Below are 26,502 nucleotides of genomic sequence, written 5' to 3' on the forward strand. Positions count from 1 at the left end.
GGAGTGTGTAAGACACATTCCCCCTGTGTAGCAAAAATGGACACAAGTATTCAAGTTTTATTTGTACACATGCAATTCCAGTCAGAACACTATGCAAAAGGTCACAACAAAACAAATTTAAACTGAGCAGATCAAAAAGAGACACAATTATAGGGTAAACTAAATCAACGAAATGCTAGGAGCAAGACATCTTAAACAATTAATTTCTTCCTTAATCTATTCAGTAAAAGCAAAAATGCCTTTTTTTATTGTTGTTTGAGAAAGCTGATTTGTTTGCAATCTCTCTGCACAAAATGGGTTCAAAGGGATCAATTACCTACATGAATGATTTCATCTATTCAAATTGACCAAGTCATTTCCCGCAAAACCAAAGCAACAAAAAAATAATCAAGGATACAAGGCTCAATATTTGAGCAGTTACATTAGATTTTTACATGAAACAACTGTTTCAAAATTAAGTTGCATAAAAAAGGAAAAATGATTCTTTAAATAATCCTACAAAAGCTGCCATGTGATGTCCAAGAGCACCAAAAATTAGTCATTCTTTCCTCTTTGGATTTGTTCAGTTTTCATCCCACAGTACGGAATGAGAGATTAAATAGAAATCTGTAACCTTTCAGAATCAGAGGAACTGAAGCCATCTCTGATTCCAAAACAAGTTACATCTCATGTTTTTGGTCTTAAATTTTCCACATTATGACAGAAGACACATTCAAGGCCAGGTTGGACAGGATTTTGATCATAAGTGCTATTCCTGCTTCTGTTTCTGTATAAATCTCTGAACTAGGAAGCATGCCTTAAGCTGAGAGACTTCATAAATGGTATCAGTCCTATAAATGTGCCTCTAAAGTTTGCACATTAACTAGAAAAAAAGAGTTTCACAGAGAAAATAAAAAGCTGTTTAAACACTTCAAGAGCACATTACAGTTATATTCTGCCCTGACTATGTGAGTCCCTTTAAATCTTTCAACTGATGTTTCTAAGCTTAGTAGTCTTAAAATCTGTTTGTATTTCAGATACTCAGGAGTTCTCATTTACCTTGAAGAGTGTAGCTTTTTCAGGGATTATTCCTTTAATTTTCACCTGAGGTTCCAGAGGGAGTGGAATAAGTTCCATATCTGCTAAATTCATCTTTTCGTTATCTGCTAACAATGCCTGAAGCCTCTCATTCTAAGAGAATAAAAGAATGAAAACTTGGTGGCTTTTAACAAACAAACAAAATCCAAGCCAAAACAAAATCACCTACCAGGTATATATGAACAGTTTAAAATTCTTTTAAGAAAGGATGCATTATTATTATTCAATTTATCCAATTCTTTAATCTTATGAAGAATCAATGTTTCACTCTTAAAATCCAGTGAAATAAAAATTCTCTATGTGCAGTAATCTGAATAAGGAAGCAGATATTCCAGCTACTTTGAGTACAGTCAAACAATTTTACAAGTGCCAGATATAATAGTCTTACAAAAACCTATTTCTAAACTGCCTGCATAAGTAGCAGAATGATTTGGTTTCCATAACAGCATCAAATATGAGCTCTTTTTCAGAAATTTGATTCACGTCTGATCCTTTAAATCCCTGAACTCCTGTTTGTTGGTGATACCTTACTACCAATAAACCACACAGCTAACAGCTTGCACAGATCTGATTTCAGGGCTTGCTTTATATTCCTATATCTGTGGTTACCAGAAACACAACAATTTTCAAGTGCTTTACCCTCGGTGTCTCACACAATAAAGGTCAAATTCATTTAAATCTCTAGTCTTTTCCCCTACTGAATGTAACAGGCATAACCAGACAGCAAGGGAGTCTTCTACTGTTAGGAACAGTTCTAGTAGTTAATTGTTGCTAGCTAGATTTACAAAAAAAAAACCAAACAAAATAAATCAACCAAACAAAAAAAAAACAACAAACAAACCAACACCAAAAAAACAACCACCAAAAAAAAAAAAAAAAAACAACAGAAAACCCCACAAAAAAAAACCAAAAAAGCACCATGTGTTTCTCGGTTTTACAGAAATATCCTAGCAATTATAAAAGAATGTATGACAGAATGCTACCAATGTATTGCACAAGCAGGAAATTTTCTTACAAATTGAAAATTCCTCCTCCTCTTTTAGTGGTTAGACCTTATTACTTACACATACAGTATTCACAAAATTTCATCAAAAAGATGCAATGCTTAGGTGTTTCATTTTGCTGCACAAATACACCCCACAGGTTTAAAGAAAGAAGGTGACAAAATTCATTACACTGAAAAAAATCTGTGTTTAAAAATATTGATGTGTGTCAGAAAAACTTCAAGAGAGCAGACTTTGGCCTCTTCAGGAACCTGCTTAGTAAGGTTCCATGGGATATAGCCCTAGAGGGCAGGGGAGCCCAACACTATTGGTTGTTATTCAAGGACCACAGGCTACAGGTTCAGGAGCGTTGCATCCCAACTAGAAGGAAGTGCAGCACGAGGGCCAGGAAACATCCTTGGATGGATAAGGAGCTGCTGAGGAAAATTCAAAGGAAAAAAGAGGTTTCTAAAAGGTGAAAGCAGGGACAGGCAGCCTGGGAAAAATACAGGGATGTAGTCCAGGAAGCTAGGGACCAGGTCAGGAAAGCTAAGGCCCAGTGAGAATTATACTAGGCTATAGATGTGAAAGATAACAGGAAGGAATTCTATAGGTATGTAGCGAATAAAAGACAGACTAGGGACAACGTAGGCCCCCTCTGGAAGCTATCAGGAGAACTGGCTACCCTGGATTTGGAGAAGGCTGAGGTTCTTAATGACTTCTTTGCCTCAGTCTTCACTGCCAAATGCTCTGATCACATCACTCAAGTCTTGGAAGGCGGACGCAGGGACTGTGAGAATGAAGACCCTAGGCCCACTGGAGGAGAGGATCTGGTTCGAGACAATCTTAAAAACCTGAACGTACACAAGTCCATGGGACCTGATGAAATCCATCCACGGGTCCTGAAGGAGCTGGCAAATGAAGTTGCTAAGACACTGGCCATCATATTTGAAAAATCATGGCAGTCCAGTGAAGTTCCTGACGACTGGAAAAAGAGAAATATAACCCCCATTTTCAAGAAGGGGAAAAGGGATGAGCCAGGGAATTACAGACCAGTCAGTCTCACCTCTGTGCCTGGCAAAATCTTGGAGCAGATTCTCCTGTTAAGTATGCTAAGGCACATGAAAAACAAGGAGGTGGTTGGTGACAGCCAGCATGGCTTCACTAAGGGGAAATCCTGCCTGACCAATTCGGTGGCCTTCTATGATGGGGCTACGGAACTGATGGACAGGAGCAGAGCAGTTGATGTCATCTACCTGGATTTGTGCAAAGCGTTCGACACTGTCCCACAGGACATCCTTGTCTCTAAATTGGAGAGACATCAATTTGATGGGCGGACCACTCGGTGGATAAAGAACTGGCTGGATGGCCGCATGCAAAGAGTTGTGGTCAATGGCTCGATGTCTGGCTGGAGACCGGTAACGAGTGGTGTCCCTCAGGGATCAGTGTTGGGACCGGTGTCCTGGGTTCAGCAGTAGCAGTCAGTTTTTCTCCTTCTTAGTAGCTGCTGCAGCACTGTGTTTTTGACTTTCAGCCTGGGAACAAAGCTGATAACACTGATGTTTAGACTGACCAAGGACTTTGTGAGTCTCATGCTCTGCCAGGGAGGAGGGGAAGCCAGGAGGAAGCAGGGACAGGACACCTGACCCAAACTAACCAAAGAGGTATTCCATACCACAGCACGTCATGCTCAGGATGTAGAACTGAGAGTTCCCGGAAGGGCTAGAAAGCTGCGGGGGGGGGGGTGGGGGTGGGGGTGAGGTACCAGTTGGTGAGCGGTTGTATTCTCTTCCTTGTTATTTCCTTTATCATTATTACTATTAGTGGTAGCAGTAGTGATTTGTGTTATACCTTAGTTATTAAACTGTTCTTATCTCAACCCGTGGGAGTTGCATTCTATTGATTCTCCTCCCTGTCCCTCCAGAAGCAGAGGGAAGAAAGGTGGGGGGGGAAGTGGACTTTGTGGTTCTGATTTACGGCCTGGGCTTAAACCACGACAACCGGTCTTGTTCAACATCTTTGTCGGTGACATGGACAGTGGGATTGAGTGCGCCATCAGCAAGTTTGCCGATGACACCAAGCTGTGTGGTTCGGTTGATACACCGGAGGGAAGGGATGCCATCCAGAGGGACCTCGACACGCTTGTGAGGTGGGCTGATGACAACCTTATGAAGTTTAACCATGCCAAGTGCAAGGTTCTACACCTGGGTCGGAGCAATCCCAGGCACAGATACATGTTGGGCAGAGAGGAGATTCAGAGCAGCCCTGCAGAGAAGGACTTGGGGGTGTTGGTCGATGAGAAAATGAACATGAGCCGGCTTCAGTGTGCGCTTGCAGCCCAGAAAGCCAACCATATCCTGGGCTGCATCAAAAGGAGCGTGACCAGCAGGTCGAAGGAGGTGATCCTGCCCCTCTACTCTGCTCTCATGAGACCTCACTTGGAGTATTGTGTGCAGTTCTGGTGTCCTCAACATAAAAAGGACATGGAACTGTTGGAACAAGTCCAGAGGAGGGCCACGACGATGATCAGGGGACTGGAGCACCTCTCGTATTAAGACAGGCTGAGAAAGTTGGGGCTGTTCAGCCTGGAGAAGAGAAGGCTGCATGGAGACCTCAGAGCAGCCTTCCAGTATCTGAAAGGGGCCTTCAGGGATGCTGGGGATGGACTATTCATCAGGGACTGTAGTGACAGGACAAGGGGTAATGGGTTCAAACTTAAACAGGGGAAGTTTAGATTGGATATAAGGAAGAAATTCTTTACTATTAGGGTGGTGAGGCACTGGAATGGGTTGCCCAGGGAGGTTGTGAATGCTCCATCCTTCGCGGTGCTCAAGGCCAGGTTGGATGAGGCCCTGGGTGACATGGTTTAGTGTGGGGTGTCCCTGCCCATGGCAGGGGGCTGGAACTTGATGATCTTAAGATCCTTTCCAACCCTAAATATTCTATGATTCTATAATAGAAATCCCCCTGGTGTTCCTGCTTCTTCCCTATATCCATCTGTCAAATTCACTTAAAATGCACCAGAAATCCTTTCCATCAAGATGAAACAGAAGACAAAAGTTCTGCTAATCATACTCCTAATAGCAAAAGTAGTTTTTTAGCTCCTGGAACAAATGAAATCTTGCTGCTAGTCAAACTTCATTATCTGTCCTGGCATAACACTCACAGCACATTAACCTCTGCCACCTTCCCATGTCTCCTACAACTTGTTCACTGTTGTATCATCAACAATTCAATTTTTTGTCCTATCTTCCTTTTGTTTCACATCTACAAACTTTCAGAACACTTTAGAACTTTGACCTACTTAAACCTCTACAAAATCTGTTTAAACTTAGCTGAAATTATTACAGGATAAGATAGACATCTCTTACAAATCTTGGTGCTAAGAATTTTTAGTGAAAAGCTAATATTCCTATTGTCAAATTCTAGACAGAGATAAGTTTTCCACTCCTATAGTTACCTTTTTCTTACGATTTCCACTTTCACGCTGCACTGCTTTCATTACATGAACTAGCCGATCCACAAATGTCTGCTGGGCTGCCAACAGCGAACGCATAACTCTGACAGACTTATCACCCTAAGTGAGTTAAAAGAAACAAAATTAATTCTTTGTTCTGTCATTATTTTATCTAGAAATTATTCCTTTATCCTTAGACCTTTGGGCTTTTAAGAGGTAAATGAATAATGATCAATTTCCTGTCAATTCAAAAGGGATTTTCTGTAAAGCACAATCAGAATCACTGTAGCTAGCAATCAGTTATCTGACCTACAAGGACACTTCAATTTGCATCAGCAATTTCAGTGGTGAACAGTCATGCGTTAGAAACCTTATTCACATAGCCAAAATAAGCTGGTAAGGTTAAGCACATGGAATATTCTTATTGCAGTATAAGAGTCAGATTTGAGTAACGTTCCTAAAATCAGAATTCACATGAAGTGCGAGATACACAAAAATCAGGAAAGACTGCATATCTACTATAAATTATAGCTTGCAATTCACCAAAGGTTCTTGGTTTTATTTTCCCTGCTGCTCTGGCATCCTCTGCTGCCGATACACAGAACAACACTGTGAATATAAAGTAAGGTCTCAATTTGTCTTAATTTTCACTGCAAGGACAAGCACTTCCAATAAAGAAATAGTAAATAAAATAGGCTAATTACACAATGCAGAGGATTTACTAACAGGAGCAAGTAATAAAACAGATGAAAGTTCTCAATGTGTGTTACGTTTCTTTTTTCAGTAGTCTGAGTTACAAAAAACCCCCCAAAATTCAAAATTCAAGCAGAAGTGAAAGCCGTTTCAAAATTTCAACACCTATGATTTAAAATCGTGCCATGCTCGTAGACACCTATGCCTTTTTTAAAGAATGATTATCCCAAACTGCTGTGTATTTCCTTACACAAAGCCATTACCTTCAGCAAAGCCTGACTAAATCTTCTCATCACATTTAAGTACATTTCATGTGTCTTTGGGTCCCTCTGCTGAGTGTCTTGGTCTTCACACTCCACTATTACATACCTGCAGCATAAAAACAACCCAAGTTATGTTGTATTCTGGTGCAATTTGAGTAAAATACAGCAGTCCTGTTTCATAGGCCTGGAACTAAAAATAAAGTTGATCTTTGAATGGTATCTCAACCGACAGATGAACTCGCAAATCGCATAGTCACAAATTCCCACTTGGCTCAGGATAGCTTATCAAGGTTTCTGAGATCTTTCACTTACAGTAAGGTTGCATCACTCAAACACAACAAGTCAGAAGTCCAAATCATAGGAACATTCTAACCAAGCAGTTGGCTGGAGGAACAGGCAATGCACTGTGCTACTACTACCCTCTACAAAATGTGACTGAAAAACCAAGAAGAATCTCATTCTATCTGTTCCCTATTTTACCTTTAGCAATGGTGGAAGTGACAGTATTGGTCCTGAAGCAGCTCTGAAAGTCTACATTGCAAAAAAAAGATTTCTAAAATAATGATCCAGATACAAGATTTAACTGGAACGATTTGGGACAGTTTTACTGAAAATTTGATAAGCAGTTTTTTGGAATCCTTTTGTTCTTATTTCTCCTTGCAGCACTGAAAAGCAAAAAGTAGCTATGCATGGAAAGCGTTTCTGTTGTTAAGTCCACCCCTTAGTCCTACCCAGTAAAAACATATAATCTCACTATTAAAAAAAAAGGAAGAAATTAGCAAGTCAGTCAATTTCCAAACACTGCATTTGGATTTAAAAGTGATTCTACACATTCAAACACACTTGGACTTTATGCTGACAGCCAGAATTACACTTTCCTTATGCACCTGTGCAGAATTTCTTTGCAACTGAATAATTATTGGACAAGATTAGAGATCTGCCATTCACACCTGATCAGATTTGACTAATCTTACTTACAATTACAAAATACATTAAATAAATTAAAACAAGGAATATGTAATGCCATTAGTTTTATCTCAACAAAATCTGTAACTGAAGTTTACTTCCTCGCTAATATATTTGTGTACACCATTCCTCCACTAAAATGAGAGGATTGCAGGAATGTGTATATAAATAAGCCCATATTTACAAAGGCTGTGCACCAAAAAGTAATTCATTACTTCCTGTTTTCCCTGAAACATGCCACTTTCATCTTCATTTGTTAAAAAGCCCTAAGCAGTTTCTCAAAGCTGTCTTGAAACAAGGAGTAAGAGTAATGCTTCAAACTTGGATAGGTGCCTCATATATCTGAAGAGGAGACAGAAAAACGCAGTAGCGCTGATTTCTGTAGCCAGTGTTAAAGCATAAGGATAGGAAAACTTTGCAATGACAAGGGACTGAGCAGGAAGTTCGATTTTCAAGGGTTATTGTACTTTTTCCACTAATTATTTTAGGTGCGTGCCATGTCTGGATAAGTTGAAACAAGCAATTGATCAGCAGCCAAGAGGATTTATGGCTACAACAGCTCAAACAGTGGCTGTGACATTTGTATTCTGTCACTGAGAAACTGAGATGTCTGGAAAGAAAACAAAGAATAAATTGACTGCAATTTTTGATTTGGAGGGGTGTCTGGTTTGGGGTTTGTTTGGGTTTTTTGTGTATTTTTTTGTTTGCTTATTTTTAAGTCGTAAGACAGAAACTTCAGAATTCTGGATGTCTGAACTTTCTGTAGACTGAATGTTTGAGACACTGCTGAAATGTAAGTGCACAGTTTCTATCAATGAGGTGGAAAAAAGCTAACACTTATCTTAATGATATCTTAATGATGAATATTTGATTAGACCAAGCATTTGGCGTCTACCCACATCAACTGATCCTGCAATTATTCTAACTATTTCAACTTAATAGGACTTTTTTCTGAAGCCAAATACTACTATCTTTAGCCATTGCAGTACACTCAGAAACTGTAGTAAAGTTGTGCACTTAAGCATCTTTAAATGTAAGTTACTAAAAAAGTAATAAAATAACAAAACTTTAGACATTCATAAAAGGAATCACTTTCAGGATAGGCTAGGATTCTTCTAAGAATTTTATAAAAAATAGTTCAGTAGGTTTACATCACATACCATACTCCATTCCCAATTCACAACTTATGTGTAGTTAATACAGCACATTAACATATGGTCACGTGTATTAGGCATTTTTAATTATCAGATACATCTACAAAGGATACAAGTTAGAATTGCTTGACTTTGGTGCCTTTTACATGGCTAAACTTAAGCTCTCTATGCTAAAATACATGTGTATATGCAAGTAAATAGCTGTATGTGTTGTGTATATACATATATGTCTGTATATTAATATATACACATAAAAACACACTTTCAGAGTACAACTCTCTTCATCTCAGCTTTCTTCAAAAGAGAATCCCTATGTGCAAATGCTTACTCAGGAAGCACGCCGATGACTAATTTAGGCACCTGCTTCAACTCTTAAACCACCGAAGTGACTCAAGATCCTTAGCTATGTAATCTTACCTGTCCACTATGTAGATGAACTACACACATCTAAAATTTCCCTTAAGAAAGCACATATCTGCAATGACATATTGTTTATGCTCATAATATAACCACAAATGGGATCTAAAAAAATAATTACCAGAAAAAAATTAGTGCTTTACAAATCTTCATAAAATACACTCTTGACTGTGTATAGTATAAAGTGCGTAACTTCAATATTCTAGCCAACACTGTCAAAAACTATAAATACAAATCAAACAGAAAAGCAGAGCAGATGATGAACTTTATCTCCTCCCAATTTCAATGACACCTTACAAACTATAATTAAGCTTTTTTTTTTTGTAACACTACATAATGCACTACAGATCACCTTCGTCTAAAAGCAAAGCTTATTTGTGCGTTTTAAAAAACAGCATCCTCCTTTTACTAACTATTCTCTTCAAATGCATATTGTTTTAAATCTACCACTTCATCCTGAGAAAAATTGAGATTTTCAAGTTTTCAAGACAGGTCATGTTTTGCTGTGCATCACAGCTTTAATTTCAATTAGACATTGATATAGTATGGCTAATTTCTAACATACCAGTACAAGTAGTTTGCCAACGTGGAATTTTTGCATGCCCGTGATATCAAGAAAGTGCAAAGGTCTTGCTGGAAAAGATTTAAGAAAAGCAAAATTAAGTTACAAAAAAATCTAAGTACTTCAGAGAGTGCCAGAGTTAAGGAAAAAAACCCAAAATAAATGCAGTGAGTTCTGAGAGATCCATTCCCTTCTAAAATCTGAATCCAATCTAACCTAATATCTAAATCATTATTAGTTTTAATATTCTTCCAAATTCAGCAACAACACTGTAAGTAAAAAAAGTTCTGCTGTTACAGTAATATAGGTACTAACATGTTAAAGGTATATGATGTTCTCCAACAATAATGTTACATTTCTCTTTATAATATATTACACTTTCCTCCTATGCAATTATCCCTTGCTGTAAGATTCAATTCTGAAACGGATTTACTACCCCATTTTGGAACCAGAAAACCCTTCAAGGTGTTCTGCATTTTAATGTGAAGAAAAAGCTCTGTAAGAGGATATATAGCATTTAGCTGTTTTTCAATGTTTAATATCCCAGCTAACAAGAAATCTGTGTGTCATTACTGATATGCTCAATTTGAGGTTTATCTTCTATGGAGTACTGAGACCCTCCAGTTGCATTGTTATTACTCTTCGACTTGTGGTATAAATTTAGTATAATCCCTGGCAGATGTAAATCAACACTGAAGTTCAAGAAAGATGATACCCATGTGAAAGAATATGCCTTCAGAAAGAACAAATTGTGGAAATGAAAACTTCTGGATACCTGTTTTCCATTAAAAAAACTGCTTTAAAATACCTCAAACACATGCAATTGTTAGTGTCTAATCAGGATGTGATAGACTTTCCAGTAATTTTCTCCTTTAAAGGAGAGTACTGAGTACTTTAATTTCGTGAAGAATTCAATGCTCAGTCCCCCAGTTTTAGATAGTGTGACCATGTACATAAATAGATGGCTTGTAACATTTTCTTAGCGTTTAGTTTACATCTGTGTTCTATGAGCACTTTAAGTACTCAGCAGTAGAAAGACTTAAACATTCACAAACAAAATCTAGTACCAGGTCACTAAGTAAGTATCAAAAATACAAGGTAAAGCATTTGACTTACATCGAGGTTTTCATTGTCTGCAAGCTCCTTTGTCTTAGAAGTAAGAGGTGGCGAGGACACAGGTGGAACAGGACTCATTATCTGGGAACTACATAAAGCAAAACATGTAATTGGCTTGACTCAAAGTTCTTGCTTGGAATGCATTTCACTTCCACAGCATACTAAATTCAGGAAACTGGAAGTATATTTGAAAGTATTATCTCAACCCTCTTTCAGAACAAACTGCAAAATAGCAACTTTGACAGCTGCAATTCCTGAAAACAGCAAAAAAAAAAAAAAAATCTGTGCCTGGATAGCTACAAAGCTTATGGCTGTGAAGGACCTTCACCTTACACCAAACTTTGCATTTTGTTTCATCTTCCATAAAAGATAAGCAGACATAGATTGGAATTCAGCAAATCGGCATTTTCAGGATAAGCTTTTCTTAAATGTTCTTCAGATGAAATTGCTAATACACAACACCTGCAAGCACTCGTCTCTGGAATGCAATTACAGATAATAGAGTAGACAAACCCAGTGCTTGCAAGGCAAAATTATCAGACAGTAAATTTACCTGAAAGGAAGTAATCAAACAGCTCTACTAATGTCTAAGTGTGATTGCAGCCTCAAGATATACCATATATCCCAGGACACCCACTCTACAGCTTATCAGCAAGATCAATGAAAAGCAGTATACTTGTAATACAAAAAGTATACCCCAGTGATACAAATGATTGCACGCTAAGGCTTAAAACCACAAATCCTGGAAATTTGTATTAAATATTCACAGGAGACTTTGGTTAATCAAGTTTGTTTGCACCTTAATACTATATTAATTAGATATTTCAGCCTTTTTTTTGGGGTTCCTGCAAGAATAAAGACCGTGCTCCCAAGCTGCTTCAGGGTCACAGTACTCTCCCTACACCCTTTGCAGGAGCAGGAAAAAAAATCTTTCCATATTAGACTGATGAGATTTTTAGATCCATATTCTTTAATGAAAGTAGGAAGTGGAGCCTCATCCAATTTCATTGAAGGCATCCTAGCTTTTTCAAGGACAGAAGGAAGCGGTGCCAGTGTTTTTCCTGTCTCAAGAAGTTGTCTCCTTCATGCGGGAAGATCAAGTGCCACAACTTCAAGATTAAGAACGTTTGCTCTGTAAACTGTATGTAGCCAGGAAATACATTCTGTGAAATCTGAAAGGTTAATTTTTTGTCACCACTTCAGATTACAAAATAAGATGTTGAATACGCAATGATCCCTAAAAAGAAGAAAGATCTTGAGTGCTTACAATGTAACATGTTTCTGCTGTTCTACTGGAAATCTAAGTTTCTTACCTGTCTATTTCTGCACCATTAGTTCCAGATGTTGTCATGCTTTCCGACACTGAACCTTGACTGTCCCTTTTGCTAGGTTCCAGTCCATTCTTTATGTCATCAAAGTTCTCATATTTCAGTGCCTGTACTAACTGCAGCAGGTACATCAGCAAATCCTCATGGAGATAAAAAAAAAGAGAATTATTTGAGGGGGTCAGTCAAAGCAGACTAGGACTCCATATGTTTTCAAAATTTATAGAAAAACTTAGTCAGGATTTAGTGACCTATAAAGAAATGGAAATTAGGGTCTTCCTAACAAGCAATATACAATAGAAAAACTGGCATAGGATGGTGTTTGGCTCCCAAAGGATACTGAACTATCACACTACTATTTTTGTGTTACTCAAAAATATTTTGTGTTATGTAGCACAAGCTATTAAGTAAATATTTAGATGCAATTATGACCTATAATGTTCCCTTTAGTTAAGCTGCCCTACTTGCTTCCAGCAGCCAAAAATAAACCTTTAAATAAATGAAATAAATTTGCTCCCTCCACTATTCAACTTGCTGTAAGTTGCCATCAAAAGTTTCATAAAAGGTATATTTTTAAAGTCAAAGCAGTATGACCTTGGCTATTGAAGTAGGCTTGCAAAAATTCTATATTCTTATGCTCCCTATTTTAAACTCTGTTGATTGCCAAGGATTCAACAGTTACAGTAATATATTCAGCGTATTTTTTTCCTACTGTCAAAAGAAAATAAACTATATAGGTAATTAAAATTCAACAGATTAGCATCTATTAAGTGGGCTCCACTTAAAAATCACAGCTCATCATATTCTAATCAGTATACAATTAGAAACACCTTATTTTTACAGATGCTTTTCCACGCACTCCCTTCAGCTAAAAGAGTATGATGATATACTGCTTCAATTTACCAGGTGGATTTGTTGGAAATCTTTTAGTAGACTATTTGAGTTCAAAGCACTTCTATGCAGGTTAATATTCAAAATTTACCACTCGTTTCTGGGGAGAACATACGGCTGTTTCACCTTGTCTGACAAACCCAGCTAGCACTGGCTGTTCACACTAAGACAATTATCAATGAGTGCCACTTAATAATGTGAACACTTTGCTCCATAAAAAGCTCACAGTAAATAGCATCACAGTGATTTTTTTTTTTCATTTTCCATCACTATCATTCACTTAAATACCTTAAAAAGTAGCAAATATTTCAAGTACTCAGTGAGACTAAAAATCCTGGACCAGCTGACTTTCATATGTACCAACAGACCAATGAGTACCTCATCATCAGCCTGTTGAAGCCTGGCAACAGCATAGCGCCGAACTGTTGGATTGGAGAAGTGAGATGACAGAAGTTCTAGAGAGTCTTCCACATCCATGGGCTTCCATTTGCCCAGCAGCTCCAGTGCTTGCTTTGCTTCTTGTGGTAGGTCCCAGTTGACACATTTTAAGAACTTTGTCAAAGCCTAAACAGGAAAAGATTGGAGAATCCATCAGTGAAAAAGTCAGGCTAAACAGTCAATTTCAGAAATTAATGTTTCACATTAAGAACTAGATTCAGACTATACTTACATAAAAGCACAGGCCTGGAGAACCTTACTGAAGTAACAATACAATATTGGATTGTTTTAATATGCCCCAAAACACTGCAGCTGAGCTATCTTCTAACTAAAATGTAAAGCCAATGGTTACTACCTTACCACAATTACCACTACATCAAAAGTGCCCACTGCTGGGAGATTATGAGTTATTCAATTTACTTTGGTCTTTTGGTGTGCTGCTACTTATTCTTGTCACACTAATCCTTGTCCAAAAGGGATGAAGAAGCTCCTCTAAGTTTTTTTTCGTTGCTGAAGACAAAATTGGCAACACTGGTATTTTGAGCTGACATTTGATGTTTTGTATAAAGACCCCTGCAGTTTACATTATTTATGAGGGAAAATGCACTAAGTTTTAAATTGGTAACGCTGTAGAAGAAGTTAAAATAATCTTGATTAGCTTCTAAGACACTGAAGCTCTGTATCTCTGCAAGGACAGGTCACTGTAGTGAGTGCCAGATGAAGCCTCTCTTGCATTAATACGCCCTCTTAAATCATTCAACTTACCTTTTCCTGATTAGTAAGGTAATATCTGAATTTCCAAACTAGATCCTGTTCCTCGTACGTTAGCTGCTTTGTTGGTGGATAACTCACTATGATCTATTAGGTACATAGTCAGAAAGTCAGTTTAAAAACATGAACAGATACAATTAACAAGTTAAAAGATTACACAGTGACAAAGCACAACACTGAAAACACACAAAAATAACTGGGGAAAAAAAAAAAGCTTTCCAAAAACACACTGTCTGCATGCTATCATGGTGATGCTCCTCAGTTATGTAGTTGATTGAACTGGCAGTGTAGGCAAATACAGTTACTTTAAGACCACTAACACTTACATGATGTGCACAATAAGCATTCTTATGACCCCTAAACTGTTTCACAAAAAAATGAGCACGTACTTTCTGCTCCTTTCTGAGCTGGATCCGTCTAATTACTTTTAAGATGCACTTAACATTTCTTAATTAATAACTTTCTATCAACTAAAACGGACTGTATTTTCCTTAAATTGTCATCACAAATTAATACCAACCTACCTAATGAAACCCAATTTAACCACCACATGACTGACTTACATTGAGCTGATCTCGTGTAGCTGCATTAGGCTTCAGATCATGATCAGAAGGTCCACTTCTTAAACTTCGAGCAAGCTTGTGATGTTTGCTTTCTACTAAGTTCTCCTAAATGCAGAAGGTAAGTCAGTATTTACAACCACTTAAACTCCAGAGGAAAATCAGTACTGAAACAAAACCAGCTAGCAGAGATTCACCAGTATCTTAAATAATGCGTAGCAATTAAAATTCACACCTAAAACTACAGAGTCTTCTGGATTTTTTGTTTTGTTGCTGTTTTAGAAGGAACTCCTTTAATAACACGTGGAGGGTTGTTGAGGGTTTTGAGGTTTTTGGTTTGGTTTGGATTTTTTTTTTTTTTTTTTTTTTTACTTCACACAATACAAACCTTATCTTGTCTTTTGGAGAACTGCTGCAAAATTTAAGCATTTCAGTCAACACATCTGTGATTTCAACAGCACTCAAACCTGCTAGCCACTGACATTTTTTAGGATGTTTGCAGTATAAAGCTTTGTATGCAAGAAAAATGCCTCAAAAAGTTTTCCCACTGTTAATACCATGTTAGCAACAGTAGGAGCCACAAGAGGAGCCACAGTGCCAACAAGACTTCAGCAGCCAAGGCAATTTTCAGCATTGTCAGACTTGCTCTTGCAGTGTTAGATTACACAGTGCTCAAACAGTGTTGCCAGTAGAAGCCCACTTACATTAAGGTTCCCAAAGCTGCCAATACCAGCAGTTCCACTGAATTGGCATCCACAATAATGGAAATCTTTTCTAGAACTGTACTTAGGCACTGTCTACACGAAAGACAACATACAAGAGAGTATAGGGAGAAAATATTTTAACAGACAAAGTGACCAAGACTTACTATACCATCCTCTAAGTTTCTTTTCTTCAGCTCCCTATATTCCCACCCTCTCACTTCTTTTGCCAACAATCCCCCTTCTCTGTTTTCCTCAGAAGCAAGCACATTAGGTATGGGAAGGAGAAGATGAACATAGGCACTTAATCAATTCTTGTATCTTAATCTAGTAGCAGCAGAAAAAAAGAATTAAATAGAGAAAATCAAGCTCTCTGATATTTCTTAACTGGTCAAATACATCTTTCCACTGGAGTTTAAAAATACTTGACAGCAATACAGGGAAGTTTTTGAAACTAGCAAAATATTACAATACAGATTGTATGACATGGAGCATACTTACCATTGACATCTGGGGATCTGGAATCTTAACAATCTCAGAATTTGTTAAAATCGGAGACAACTCATCACCATCCTAAATAACAAACAGTTAAAGGCATATACATCTCAAGTTTTAGGAAAAAACCCTGAACATGACATACTACTGCATTGTAAAATATACAACAGTGAAAGAACGGTGCAACTGCACCTTGCTGACTTTTGACACTTACAGAGGGGAGAACAGAAAATAAGAAACTGATTATTTTTCTGTTAGTTTTTGTCAGATGGTAAATAATGTGGCAAGACAGATGAAAGTTCATCTGAGGAGAAGCAGCCTGGCAACTTGCCACCATGCTGACACATAGGTGAGTGGAAAAATCATCATGCAATTATCATGCAAATATGTGTCTCTCCAAAACAGGTTCCACATAGAGCATGACAGTCTCTTCTAGAAAGTCAAGCTCTGCTGCTCTGCAGCACTATGACAGAAGCCCATGAGTTTTCCTTAGCAGACTCTAACCTGCTGCTGTAGAGAGAAATGGAGAAGCTGTATGTTTCCTGTTTGAATCAGGCAGAAGGAAAAAATACAAAGCCTGACACATGACAAAAGAGCAACTTTGTTTCTGTCTTCCAGCCACACGCAGCAGTTTAGTTTTGTTCCTTTTTTTTTTACCTTAGAAGCATAATTCAGCATTAATTGACACCATCTACGGAAGAATATTTCATTTAAAAACAGTATAAAACCAGCAGAACAGAAAAACAACACCAGCGCAGTATCTGCTATGCTGTATTTATACTTAGTCTGTTCTCACTTATTTTGGAGAAAATTCCACTTCAGAATAAAGTTTTTGTGACATACCAACATTCCATTCAAAAATGTAAGGTTGAGATAATTTACTCAGGTTTGCTTCTACCTCTATACTGCTTTTTCCTCCCTGCTGCTTTTCCGATCACATATGCCTCCTGGGATGGCTTTGATTTTATACTTTTCAGAAGTAACTTTCAAAGAAGTAAGTGGCTTGCATTAAGGGAAAGAAAAGAATCATTCATCACCAATGAGACACAGGAGTTAAAATTGCCATTAACCTTCAAGGAGAATTTTTTTTTCTACATAAATTTTGTGTTGCTGCCTACAGTAAAAGATCTCTTATTATTAAAACGCATATTCAGGAAGCCACTCCTATTACATTTATCAGTGTGCTATGCCCTCCTGAAGTAAAAATTTTACAGTCAAATGATGATGGTAACTACACTCACGACCCTCCTATTTAAGGGAAATATGCATAAAATCTGGCTGTGGCTGCCAGAACATGAGCAGGACTGCTTTTCCTATCAGTCTTTAAAACAGGTATCCATACAAACACTGAAGAGGACAAAGAGGACATTACCTTACAGTTTCTCCATTTTAAAACTACACTGCCTAAATAACAAACTTAGCTTTGATGTAATTGCACAGAATGTGCAAACCTCATGACGTTCAACCAGGTCAAGTGCAAGATGCTCCATCTAGTCAGGGCAATCCAAAGCACAAATACAGGCTGAGGGAGAATGGGCTGAGAGCAGCCCTGAGAGGAAGAACTTGGCAGTGTTGGGGGATGAGATGCTTAAGCCCGGAACTCCTTTGTGTGCTGAGCAGCAGTCAAGGTAGCGGATTCTCCCCCCACTGCTGCGCTCTGGGGAGACCCCTCCCCTGCAGTCCTGGTCCAGCTCTGGGGCAACAGCACAAGAGGGAGGTGGAGCTGTTGGAGCAAGTCCAGAGGAGGCCACAGAGATACTGCAGGGGCTGGAGCAAGCATTCATGGGACAAGTCACTGCATGACTTACATTTTCAGAATGGACTATTTAATGAAATCCTCAAGAAGGCACAATGCCATTAGTTTGCCTGTGAAGGATGTCAGGTGTTTAACTTCCCTTCCAATTAGATTAATATGCAGCTCTAATTCTCTGTCATACCTGGGAGATCATGACATGGATAACTGTGACCATGACCATACAAACTTAGAAACTCATACCAATGCTTGAGAGTCAACTCTAAATTAGCATTTGAATTTGATCAACAGTGTGCTGTTGAAGTGTCTCTCCTGATCATCACCATGCAGTGAGCTTTAGTTCACATCATGGAAGTTTTAGAAATATGTAATAACGTCCAACTGCTAACATTCAGCAAATGGGACTTAGAATCACAGAATCATAGAACAGTTAGGGTTGGAAAGGACCTTAAGATCATCTAGTTCCAACCCCCTGCCATGGGCAGGGACACCTCACACTAAACCATGTCACTCAAGGCTCTGTCCAACCGGGCCTTGAACACCACCAGGGATGAAGCATTCACAACTCCCCTGGGCAACCCATTCCAGTGCCTCACCACTCTAACAATAAAGAACTTCCTCCTTATATCCAGTCTAAACTTCCCCTGTTTAAGTTTGAATCTGTTACCCCTTGTCCTGTCACTACAGTCCCTGATGAATAGCCCATCCCCAGCATCCTTGTAGGCCCCCTTCAGATACTGGAAGGCTGCTCTGAGGTCTCCACACAGCCCTCTCCAGGCTGAACAGCCCCAACTTTCGCAGCCTGTCTTCATACGAGAGGTGCTCCAGTCCCCTGATCATCCTCGTGGCCCTCCTCTGGACTTGTTCCAACAGTTCCATGTCTTTTTTATGTTGAGGACACCAGAACTGCACACAATACTCCAAGTGAGGTCTCACAAGAGCAGAGTAGAGGAGCAAGATCACCTCCTTCAACCTGCTGGCCACGCTCCTTTTGATGCACCCCAGGATACGGTTGGCTTTCTGGGCTGTGAGTGCACACTGAAGCCGGCTCATGTTCAGCTTCTCATCGAGCAACACCCCCAAGTCCTTCTCCTCAGGGCTGCTCTGAATCTCTTCTCTGCCCAACCTGTAGGTGTGACTGCGTGTGACTTGACTAAAGCAAGTCCCAAGCCTAAAACACAGTATAGACGCTGGGCCTTCAGCAACCTCTTCATTGTGTAAATCTGCTCCTCTTGGCTGCATTACTTGCTAACACAGAAATAATTTGAGATGCAGTTTTGTCACTGGGAAACAACAGCAACATCCATACTAAATAGCATTAACTGGCTTTAAAGTACTATGTCACAGAGCTCTAGATGTATTTCACCACATTAAGACCAGTGTGTGTGACTTATATAAACAATATGGTCCATTTAAGAAATTCAGAAAAATTTTCTGAACCAGTAAAATGGTTCTGCACTTTCCTGAAAATCAGTTTCAGAATATCAATTAACAAGGAGGTTCTATTTATCTTATTCTTTAGCCAAATACCGTTTCAAGTAATGCAAATGGCATCCAACTCCTTCCCCACAAAAAGTAAATGGCCACCCAATGCTGTAGACATTACATTTTCTTTCAAGCCATGAAAAAATACTCTAATAATTAGACTACCAACTTTCTAAATAAACTTGCAGTGCAATCGATATATTTATTCAAACAAAAGTTTCCCTTGATACCTGCACAAAATCACATTATTGATAAATGTGGGCGTTATTTACACTTGGAAAATCACACTGTTTTTTGTCTAAACGGAGCATTAGAAGCAATGTTCTCGACACTAGCAGACTGCTATCCTTCACGTCTTGAATGCTGTATTAAAATTAAGTTAACAGAGAACATGGAAAGAGCCATTGCCACTTCACTTCATTGTAATTGAATGTGGAGCCAAAGAATCTCAAATTCTATCAGCCACTGTTTAACAGGCTAGTTCTTCATAAACACTTGAAAACAAATTTATCAACAAAACTGTGACAAGTAATCTCCACTTCTACTATCGGTCACAGGCAGGTGACAACAGAACCTACTTTCATTAGGCTCAATATACTGGATTGGTGATGCCAGATATGTAATTGAAGCATGACAAAACTGAGAAGATAGGCACTAATTTATGTATCGTTTCCTACTGCTGCCAGAAAAGGGTCAAGAACTTGCTGAAAAGCTACTTCGTAACAACAAATCCCTCAAACTGCAGTTAGTTATAGCTGTAACATCTGCTATTGCACATTCAATGACTTTATTTCCACAAGAGCAGCCAATTCACAGTTATTTTCTTCCATACACTTTTAATATGCTTCAGAAGCATCTCTTGAAAGAAAAATGCATGCTTGAAGTCTGAATCTTCTTTCCTACACCTTGCACATCTGTAAAACCATAATGATGACAAAAGAAGTTGCATGTGTAAATCAGGAATAATTCATCTATAATGGTATGTTTCTGAAGGCAAGGGAGAGAAATCATTTTCAGGATTGTCTCATTCAACTATAGAAGAGCCAATACAACATAAAGCCCCTCACTAGCCATGCTTATGAGTCTGCGCTTGTCAGAAGTACAGCACCTTCTAGTGTAAAAAGCTAGTGGTCAGTAAAGTGGCTTGATATTTTGACCATATCCTATTATATCCTCCAGGCACATACTTCCCTGATTTCCACAGAAGTAAACAACTTTATTTTGTTTCATGGAGGAATCTGACACATTGTAGGTTTCATTATGATTTGTTACACAAGCTCTGTAATAGCAATGTCCCTCCACAATGGCTAGCTCTGGGGTAAGTGTCTAGAAGCACTATGAAACTATCCTAAAGACAAAGAGACTTGGAAAGATGGGGAGAGGTCTCACTGTCAACTACAGTCCACATAAAAAAAGGCTCCAGTTAACCTAGACATCTTCCTAAGGCACATTTTCATCAAAATTACCAGTATCCAGGAAAAAACCAACAAAATATCCCACATCAAACTGGGAAAAAAAAAAAAAGAGACCCAAACCAACCCCTCCTCTGGAAAAAAAAAAAATAAGCAACAAACAAACAAAAGAAAAAAACCAAAACACCAATGACCAATACCCCCTACCCCAATGAATGAAAAAACCCCAAATCAAAACAAAAACACACTTACATGATACTCCCCCCCTCAAAACACACTGGATACATTTGCCTCACATTGTGAGAGGAGACACCAAGTGCCACATGGAACTACTACTTCCTCCAGTAGCATTACAAATGCAGCTACCACTATACAGCATACGTGGATGGAGTGTGGATGTCCACATGCATTATTTTTATATCATGTCTGCAAGACACAGCTCTTACAAGGGCCTGGAAAATATCTCAAACAGCCACTTATTTTCATTATGACTTGTAGCAATTTGAAAAACAACCTCAACAGTTTCTTTTATCATGGCATCTCTGTTAAAATAAGTTCAAAGATTACTGTTGTTCAGTGCCACATTCATTCAAAAAGTTAGATTAACAGCATTTAAACAGTTCTTTTTTCAAACATTCACAAGCTTTAACATGCAACAGATCAAACAGCTGAGGCAGATTCTGCTCTGTGCCTTCTCAGAACTTTTTGTGGAATCCTGCTTTTTGCAGAATCCTGCTTTTTGCATTTATTACTGTATTTTCAGTACCTTCATCAAGAATCTTCAATTAAATCAGAGTTCTTTTGTACAGATCAACTGTCAATGTTGTTACATACGTAGTAATAACTGTAACCCATCTTCTGTTGCATTAACATCACGTGTACTGAGATTTTTTAACATTCTCAAAATGGATGCTGCTTAAAGTTAGTGTCTGACCCCAACAGGTCTCCAGTCTCTTTTTCTACCTTCTCTTTCCCATAAAGTTGCACTTTATGAATTCTTATGAATGAATACATGCTGATTTTTTTAAGACAATCACTGACAATTGTTGTTTTTTTTTTAACCAGACTACAGATTTACTGCTTTTTCTATTTCAGTGGATCTTTCCACAATACACAGGTCCCGAAAAGTACCAGTAATGCCACACTGATTGTTAAGCTCAGTGTTAATCCTTCATTTCATTAAAGCTGAACTCATAAAAACCAATGAAGGCACTGCTTTGGAGATTTGTTTTGTTAACAGGAAAATGCAAGACATTACAATCGAGTCTTTTACTTGACTTTCAAAGCATTTTCAGCATGAAAGGCTAAACTTTTAAATCTGTTCATTTTAGAGCAAATGTTCATGAGGAGAGCTCCTATGCAAAGTTTTATCTTTTATAAAGTTACCAATCAATACAGGTACATTTCTTCCTGATATAAGACATAATTTTACATACAGCTACTCCAAAAGTGCTGCTGGGTGACCAAAGGAGCCATAAATCAAAAAGTTTTTAATCATTCACACTTACTAAATTCTGTGATCTTGAACTGTATTACATGAACGATTCACTTCTCCAATCTTGTTACATCTATACTATTTGATTTGTATGCACACAAACAGTTGCCACTGACAGCTGTCTGCCACCATGCTACAGAGGAATATTTCACCTCAGCAGAAAAAAACATCCATTTTAGGTGCATATGCTGCTTTTTAAAGACAACCATAAAGCCTGCAAGGCGCATACCTTTTCGTAGTAAACTATTCCATATTCTTTATCATCGCACTTGACGCAACGGAATTCAATCATCAGGTACATAAAGTTAGAACTTCGCTTTTCCCTCTGAGAAGAGAACCAACACAGGTGTGTATCATGTATTAAAGTGCATCAATCTTCAGTGTCCTCAGCACAGCAATTACCCTACTTCCTTTGTGCTATAACTGATTAATTAGATTATCAGTTGTTGTGTTATGAATAACTGAATAACTGCTACTACTTCAGATCACATCACCTTCTTCCTGACATTCTTACTTCCTTATATTTCTACTTCATGATAAATATCCATATGTAACAGATAAAACCACGTTGTTTTCATCAGCAACTTGTGGCTGCAGACTAAAGGTCTGAAAAAAGGCAATGAAGAATAACCAGATGACAGTTGGGGTTTTGCGTGTGATTTAAAAAATCATTACACACAATTACATATATAAGGGTCAAAAACCAGAAGACAAAATACCAGAACTTTTTTAGATAACACCATGAAAGAGACAAATTAAACTTGGGTTAGAAGATTAGATTTGCAACTCATTCACTTTCAGAGGAAGATTTGCCCATGGATGCGTTTTTGAAATCCTTTGCCTAGAAAAAGGGCTCACAATTTTAAAATCTAGGTGCAAAACAAGAAAGAAGTTATACATAACCACCACCAGGAACACACGATTAACAATGAAAACAAGCATTTCCTTTAATATTGAGCAAATCAAGTTTGTTTTATGCATTAATAATGGATTGACTTTCCAGCACAAACTGGTTCTGCATTTCAGATACAGCACTAGCAATCAGTAATTTTTAGTTTTCTGAACAGAAAGGGAGAAAAAGGAAAGAAAAAGGGAAGAAGGAAAAAAAATATATAGGCTCAGTTCTGAGGGTTTATAAAAATTTAAGTTCAAAAATAATCAGATTCCCAGAGGTCTAATTATAAATGAGGCAACTAAAATCTCAAGAGCGCAAAGCTCTTTGTTCTGTTGTGCAAGATGAGTATAATTAGTTAAATGTTTAGGGGGTGATTTTGCCTAATGAGGGTTAACACCTCATTCAGGTCTTGCATGAATATTTAAAAAACAACCAAAACCAAACAAACTGTGGCTGTGAGCAACCTGATCTAGTTGAAGATGTCCCTGCTTAGTGCTGGGGGTTTGAACTCCATGAGCCTTGCAGGTGCCCTCCAATACAAACCATTCTATGGTTCTACAATTCTCATTACTGCCCAAGTAAAATCAACTTTAGAAGCTTAAAGAACTATTTTCCTTTATCGTATACACAGACAGCTGAAGAAAAGTAGGAAAAACACTTCAAGTTCAGCCTCCTAAGTAAAGGTTCTGTGTCAGCAAGATCAAAAAAAGTTCATGTACCTACCTCATTGATCATTTCTATTTCTCTAAAGGTCAGTCTGTCCAACCAGTCCACTTTCACCATGTGACCTTGCCGATGAGACTTGGTGAGCTGCATGAAAAACACAATTAAATGGCTCAGAGCAAGGAAAAAAGCAGAGCATAAAAATTACAATTTAACAGGGACACTAACATGAAATCAAGGGGGAAAATAAAGGAAAGGGAAAAAATAAAGGAATTGGAAAAAATGCTTGTACAGGGGCCACACAGTAGATCGTTATAAACGGCTAAGCCATGCCACGAAAATAATTCTACTATCTAAAACACCAATCACGGCAATGACCAAACCGCACTCCAAGCACACCACCTTTGCATTCTGAACACAGTAAAACAGGAACCTGTTTTTTAAGCAAAGTAATGTATTTCATTTTTTGTGTTACCACATTTGACATGGTAAAACTTACAAAGCCAACAATAAAAAAAAAAGATATTTAAAAAAACCAGCCAAATTGTGTCATTCTGCCCTTGTTAGCCTTACCTCTAAACAAGTTTTCAGACTGGGAGTTACACATCACAAAAGGTCAGATGAAGACTTAAAGCAAGTCATAGAGAACCTGTTTCCCATTTCATTTTAGTCATCTGAAAAGTAGTTCCAAGATTTACTACTACATCTACACATTGCTGTAGAAATAGCAAGGAAGTTGCATTTGTTTAAAGGACTACCTAACAGTAGAACAGTTATGAGGAAGAGAGATAACAGAAAAAGGAAGTAAAGATAGCGCCATGCTCCCTGTTGTTTCAGATGCATTGACTCACAACAGTTTTTCATAAACTCAGCAGAAGTCCACACAAATACAAACAAGAATCATCTTTTCAGTTCCTAAGAAATCACAGGTGTTCCTCAAAGAATGAGTAATTCCTGCAGTACGCAAGACGAGATGCAAAGGGACAAGAAAACATCAAGTTTTTACATGTTTCAAAGAAATCGAAACCCATCTAGAAAACGTCCAGTGAAAAGTCCCTCAAAACTATTCCTATTAAGGGAAGGGTTACAAGTAAGCTTCATCAGTGGTCAACCTATACACCCATAAGCATTTAAATTTGAACAGTCACCCTAACTGCCATGTCCCAGCTGCCCAGCAAGGGGACAGGCAATATACAAAGAGACGAAGGAGAGCACATGAATAGAAGGTATTGTATGCAGGAGAGCACAACAGCAGCCTACTTCTTCCATTCAGAATTGCAGATGAGGTTACTACCAAAATAAAGAGACAGAGAAGATTTAAGATTTGCCATATGCTGGGAGTTGTCTAGGTTGCACTGTTTGTCAGAAACCTGCACTACACTTTTAGCAGCTCAGCACTACAGATAAAACCATCACTGTGAATAAAGAAAAAAGGTTAGGAGTTTTCACTAATTATTATCAATCAAATCCCCAGTAAACTGATGTCTTAGCAGTATAGGCACAAGTATTAATACACACCAAGGATGATCTAGGCCAAATACTAGCCCCATCATGATGTACTCTGCAAAGAGCATCAACTTCATGTTCAAGTACAGATCCTGATAAACTCACAAGCCAACCTTCAGAAACACTCCAGAATCAAATAGTTTTTTACAACCCTTAGAAGCAAAGCTGACACAACAGACAAAAAATTGTCTAGCCTTTAAAAGACTGTAAACAGCAATTAAAACCAGTAATGAAATGAAATTTCAGTGTTCTGCAGTCTGTGTGCAGGTGTTCTTGTATTAGTTGAACTGATGGTAAGCATTTATCCTTGACCACTTGCCCCTTCGTATTCAACATATCAAGGCCATCTTGCTAGTTCACCTTCCTTAGTGCTTAAGACAAGTTCACAGTGATGTTTGTGGGTTTTTCATTCACCTTCCCAGTGGATTTATGGTCTAACAATACTTTGGATACGGTTCGTACCTTTACATAGGAAACAAAATTCCTGATTAGTTTCCTTGCAACCAGTTTAGGTCAGAAGGAGTTGGAATAAACTACAGCCCACACCATGGCCTCTGTACCCACTCAAGATCTGAATTAAATTTTAAGGCTGATTACTCATGAAAATAAGCAAGACAATGAATGCCAATACTTGCTCATTCCACAAATATGCTACTTAATTAATCTTTTCTGATTCTTGGTTCCTACTAAGTTGTTCCTACCAGAGATGAGGTTTAAAATTTTCCACTATTAATCCTCAAGTAAAGTACTAATCAAAAGCAGTCACAATTTATAAAGCAGTCAAAGCTGCTGGGAAGGAAAATCAAGCCAAAGTCAGCTCTGAGGAAAACCTGGTTTGGTGATTTTAAACCAAAGATTTGCTAGAAACTGGCCATTTCAAGAAGCACTAAATAGTAAATTAGCCATGAGCATGTGATATCCTTTGTTCTGACCTCATTCCATGAAACACAAAACATAATCCCATGAGGATTATGAGGATGTTTGCTTAAAGCAGCTGATTCACATAGCACTTCTTTAAGCTGTAGACCACAGTATAGTTTGGCAGAAGCAATAAGATTTTGATGCAAACTTCAGAAGACCACTGAAGCTTCTAAGAGTTAATTAACGCTGTTCAGTATACAGCAGGAGCTTTTTCTCATTTCTTTTGTCTCCAGTAAGTCAGGGACAGCTAATCTGAGCTGCTATAAATTTCATAAACTAAACAGTACAAAAGGAAAAGGAAGGGTAGAGGTGACAAAGTATAATCCTTAATAACATTTCAGGATGCTGGATGTAACCAAAGCACACAAACTCAGTCTTTGGCTTGTTTCAACTTATCGGCAGCATTGTAAACAGGAATATAATACGATACCAATTTCTTTGCTCTCTTACGTTATATTCTGCAGCCAGTTCAACAAGTTCTATCAGCAGTATTTCAGACAGAA

General features: G+C 38.2%; 1 protein-coding gene across 7 annotated transcripts in view; it reads right to left on the reverse strand.

Annotated features, from left to right (window-relative positions):
* PIK3C3 (phosphatidylinositol 3-kinase catalytic subunit type 3) overlaps window positions 1-26,502 on the reverse strand; it is an 80,690-nt gene that overhangs the window by 46,064 nt on the left and 8,124 nt on the right. For 4 of the 7 annotated variants that reach the window (XR_013958743.1, XM_080637700.1, XM_080637703.1 and 1 more), the window contains 13 exons: window positions 23,633-23,719; window positions 22,244-22,339; window positions 15,876-15,947; window positions 15,378-15,470; window positions 14,677-14,781; window positions 14,108-14,200; window positions 13,283-13,468; window positions 12,002-12,156; window positions 10,689-10,776; window positions 9,576-9,643; window positions 6,474-6,579; window positions 5,521-5,637; window positions 1,039-1,170 (listed from right to left, as the gene is read on the reverse strand). Coding sequence is in view for 6 of the 7 variants with exons in the window: in XM_080637700.1 (XP_080493826.1) it covers window positions 1,039-1,170; window positions 5,521-5,637; window positions 6,474-6,579; window positions 9,576-9,643; window positions 10,689-10,776; window positions 12,002-12,156; window positions 13,283-13,468; window positions 14,108-14,200; window positions 14,677-14,781; window positions 15,378-15,470; window positions 15,876-15,947; window positions 22,244-22,339; window positions 23,633-23,719 (1,398 nt within the window). In the remaining variant the exon portion in view is untranslated. The remainder of the gene's footprint in view (window positions 1-1,038; window positions 1,171-5,520; window positions 5,638-6,473; window positions 6,580-9,575; window positions 9,644-10,688; window positions 10,777-12,001; window positions 12,157-13,282; window positions 13,469-14,107; window positions 14,201-14,676; window positions 14,782-15,377; window positions 15,471-15,875; window positions 15,948-22,243; window positions 22,340-23,632; window positions 23,720-26,502) is intronic. The other 3 variants (XM_080637701.1, XM_080637704.1, XM_080637702.1) reach the window with 2 other exon arrangements.

Source organism: Psittacula echo (assembly GCF_963264785.1).
Source record: "Psittacula echo genome assembly, chromosome: Z".
In the NCBI taxonomy this organism is placed as follows: Eukaryota; Metazoa; Chordata; class Aves; order Psittaciformes; family Psittacidae; genus Psittacula; species Psittacula echo.